This window comes from Sinocyclocheilus grahami, unplaced genomic scaffold (assembly GCF_001515645.1).
Source record: "Sinocyclocheilus grahami isolate Dianchi unplaced genomic scaffold, SAMN03320097.WGS_v1.1 scaffold306.1, whole genome shotgun sequence".
Classification (NCBI taxonomy): Eukaryota; Metazoa; Chordata; class Actinopteri; order Cypriniformes; family Cyprinidae; genus Sinocyclocheilus; species Sinocyclocheilus grahami.
The window spans coordinates 671,660-675,291 of record NW_015505485.1 but is presented as its reverse complement, the minus strand read 5'-3'; the positions used below and the strand labels follow the sequence as shown (position 1 = coordinate 675,291).

The 3,632-nt window shown below is 37.7% G+C and overlaps 1 protein-coding gene across 1 annotated transcript in view; it reads right to left on the bottom strand.

Annotated features, from left to right (window-relative positions):
* LOC107601511 (N-terminal kinase-like protein) overlaps nucleotides 1–3,632 on the bottom strand; it is a 19,586-nt gene that overhangs the window by 10,298 nt on the left and 5,656 nt on the right. The window contains exons 7-12 of the mRNA XM_016293731.1: nucleotides 2,800–2,958; nucleotides 2,574–2,681; nucleotides 2,336–2,449; nucleotides 1,927–2,082; nucleotides 1,639–1,827; nucleotides 1,066–1,141 (exon numbers count right to left, since the gene is read on the bottom strand). Of these exons, the coding sequence (XP_016149217.1) occupies nucleotides 1,066–1,141; nucleotides 1,639–1,827; nucleotides 1,927–2,082; nucleotides 2,336–2,449; nucleotides 2,574–2,681; nucleotides 2,800–2,958 (802 nt within the window). The remainder of the gene's footprint in view (nucleotides 1–1,065; nucleotides 1,142–1,638; nucleotides 1,828–1,926; nucleotides 2,083–2,335; nucleotides 2,450–2,573; nucleotides 2,682–2,799; nucleotides 2,959–3,632) is intronic.

Genomic DNA, 3,632 nt, shown 5'->3' with positions numbered 1-3,632 from the left:
TTTGGTTTGAAAGTATGGTAAAAACTGGTCAAATGTACCAACAATCACATTTTAAAAATATACACTTTTTGATATACCATAAAAAAAAAAACAGGTAGCCTATCTGAATTAGGACATTTAGGCTATCCATCTAATAGTAGCCTACCAAAATCTTATTAACAGTAGAAGTTAAATCTTACTGTAGTCTACAAATCTGGGTACTGTCTTACGTTTTAAAATCACAAAGTGAGTTTGGTCCCATCAAGCTAACGTGACAGTCACGACTCATGCAGCTGTAAGGTTTTACTGGCGATCTTTACAACACGCATTATATTACGTATTTCATGGCACACTCGTTTTATGCGTATTTGGCGCCACCTATTGTTGTGGGTGTATTATTGACATGTCAACATCTAGACCCTGAATATAAGATGACCGCGTTTTTCAGATGTATTTCCAAGAAAAAAACAGTCTTATATTCGGGTCAATACGGTACTTGCCCTTTTTTTTCATTATTTAAATTTGGCTCTGTGTTTAATAAATTTTTCTGTGGCGTGACAAACTCAGAACACATTTAATATTGCTTTACACAGGCTTTAAAGGGGTCATATGATGCTTTTTTAAAGATCATTATTTTGTGCAACACTAACTGCGGTTACTGAAACCACGCCTTCTTTCTCTGCGTGCACGTTTGGGCGCATTATGCTAATATTTCCACATAGTGAGGTAGATATGTGGGGGCATGTTAGAATGAGCTATTTTAGGGGGGCGTGGCAGAGTCTTAACTTTGATAAAGAATATCTCTTTGGTTTTGAGACTTTAGTCTTTGCAACTTCAGGGATCTTATCTATGCACAATCAGCTTGTAACACTCCGAAATCGCATCATATGACCCTTTTAACTGACTTTGCCGACTATCGTCTTGAAACAGGTGTAGCTCAGTCATTTTTTGGTCAATTCCAACAAATTATACATAATTTTGAAGTTTTTTTTAATGGAGATTGTGAAAATAAAAAGAACAAATTTTTGCTCATTGTGACTCATTTTGCCAGCACAGGTCACCAATATGCTTATAAAAACATCATACCTATTTCAGCTAGTTTAGAGGGGTCTTCAGAAACAGTCTCCAGCTTACCGAGGAAACTTTTTATGGCTTTGAATGCCTACAGGAACAGAAATACTTAAGAAATTGTCTGTTTCAAAAATGATGGATTACACACCCAAACTACAGAACATATAAAAAGATACTGTGTCAATGTGCACCTCGGTTCTGCTGTGCATTTTCTTTACCTGATCTCTGACGTTTTTGTCTGGGTCCATAGTCAGTGTGCAGAGTGTGGGCAGGATACGACTGGCACTTTCTGCCACACTATAGTACTGATGGGTGGCAGCAAATCCCAGCACGCCTGCTGCACGTGAGGCAGGAAACGGGTCTTTAGTTGCCCGTGAGAATGCAGAGATTAAAACACGCTGGCGCATCTGAGAAAAAAGCATGGGGGAAAAAACATAAAGATGGTCATTGAGAGAAAGAAATATACCTGAACAAGTGAAGGATTATTGGTTTTAGTTAAAAAATGATGGATTACACACCCAAACTACAGAACATATAAAAAGATACTGTGTCAATGTGCACCTCGGTTCTGCTGTGCATTTTCTTTACCTGATCTCTGACGTTTTTGTCTGGGTCCATAGTCAGTGTGCAGAGTGTGGGCAGGATACGACTGGCACTTTCTGCCACACTATAGTACTGATGGGTGGCAGCAAATCCCAGCACGCCTGCTGCACGTGAGGCAGGAAACGGGTCTTTAGTTGCCCGTGAGAATGCAGAGATTAAAACACGCTGGCGCATCTGAGAAAAAAGCATGGGGGAAAAAAACATAAAGATGGTCATTGAGAGAAAGAAATATACCTGAACAAGTGAAGGATTATTGGTTTTAGTTGCAGTTACCCCAGCATTGAGGTAGGGGGCAATTTTGCCCAGGCAAACGGTGGTGTTGCAGCGAATGGGGCCCTGATCGTCCCGGGCCTGCAGTCGTGCAAAGTGACGCATCAACTCTTGATTTAAATTGGCCTCATTTAATTTAGGGGCCAACAGCAACATGGACTACAGGAGAAATAGAAATTCAAAGAAAAGTCATTTAAATACATTTTTTAAGACTAATGTGCATAGTGCTTATAATGCCAAGGTCATGGGTTCCACTTCCAAGGAGAGCATGAACTGAAAAGCTTGAAAGCAAAGTAAATTGTTCTGCATAAAAGTGTTTGCTAAATGCATAAATGTAAATATATGCCATTATCTGTTACACTGACTGAGTGTCAAAACACTGGAAAGGAGAGAAGATGGAGCATGCAAATACCTTTACAGTCTGCTCTCGGATGGCAGGGTTAGTGTCTGTGAAGCCATGAACCACGTGTGGAAAAATCTGTGAGTTAACTGCTGCTTCATTCAAATACTGAATAAACTGCTCCATCTGGTAAAGGAGAGACAAATAGAAAAAAGAACTGAGAAAGTGTGTATGACAGTCTGAGAGTTTTGGTACGACGAATGTAGAAAACTATTACGAAAGCGATATTAAGCAATGAAGTGATGTATACCTGCTGTAGCAGTCGTATCCTCATGGCACGGTCAGTAGAGGAGAACATCTTCACTATGACTGGGATGATTTTCTGCTGGTACTCCTCAGCTGACAAATACTTCCCTACCTAACACAAAAAAATATCAGAACTGAATTAAAGAAACTTGAACCTTTTCGATTAAAATGCTCTGAAGAGAATACACAACATGGGTAAACATTAATGCAATACCAAAAATGGCTAGCACCTTAAATAGTGGTGTGAGGACAACAGCGCCAGCATTGCCAAACTCGAAGGCTGTAAGGAGCTGAGGAAGCACTTTATGTTTACAGAAATCTTCAGGAAAAGAATCAAGATTCTCACTTAGGTCCTGGAAAAACTGCTGCTTCTCTGCAGGTTCCTTTATCTACATGAACACGTAAACAAACAAGCATTTAGGTGACTTTTTTAATGAAAACACATAAACAACACAAACAAAAACACAACACATACAAAAATAGCCTGATCATTCTACATATTGTTTTCAAGAAAACTTTATCATTTAGACTTTATTTATTAGGCGAACATCTGAATTATTAATTTATCACAGCTTATTCATCAATATGCATTACTGTTCAAATATTTGGGGTCAGCAATTTTTTAAAGAAATTAATACTCAGTCAGCAACAAACGGATGCATTAAATTGATCAAAGATGACAAAGTAGGGCTGGACGACATGGCCAAGATTTATATCCTGATATATTTCTTAATTTCGGTCGATACGATATAATTCCGATATCGATATGAACACTATTAATCTGAAATAGAAATCTTTTGTAACATTATAAATGCCTTTATCATCACTTTTGATCAATTAAGCATCCATCCAAATTTCTTTCCCAAAAAAAAAAAAAGACTCCAAGCTTTTGAATGGAATAGTATGTTACAAAGCTTTTTATTTCAGATAAATGTTGATCTTTGGATCTTTCTATTCATCAAAGAATCCTGAAAAAAACTATTTACTCAACTGTTTTAAATATTGATAATCATTAAATCATATTAGAATGATCATGTGACACTGAAGACTGGAGTAATGATTC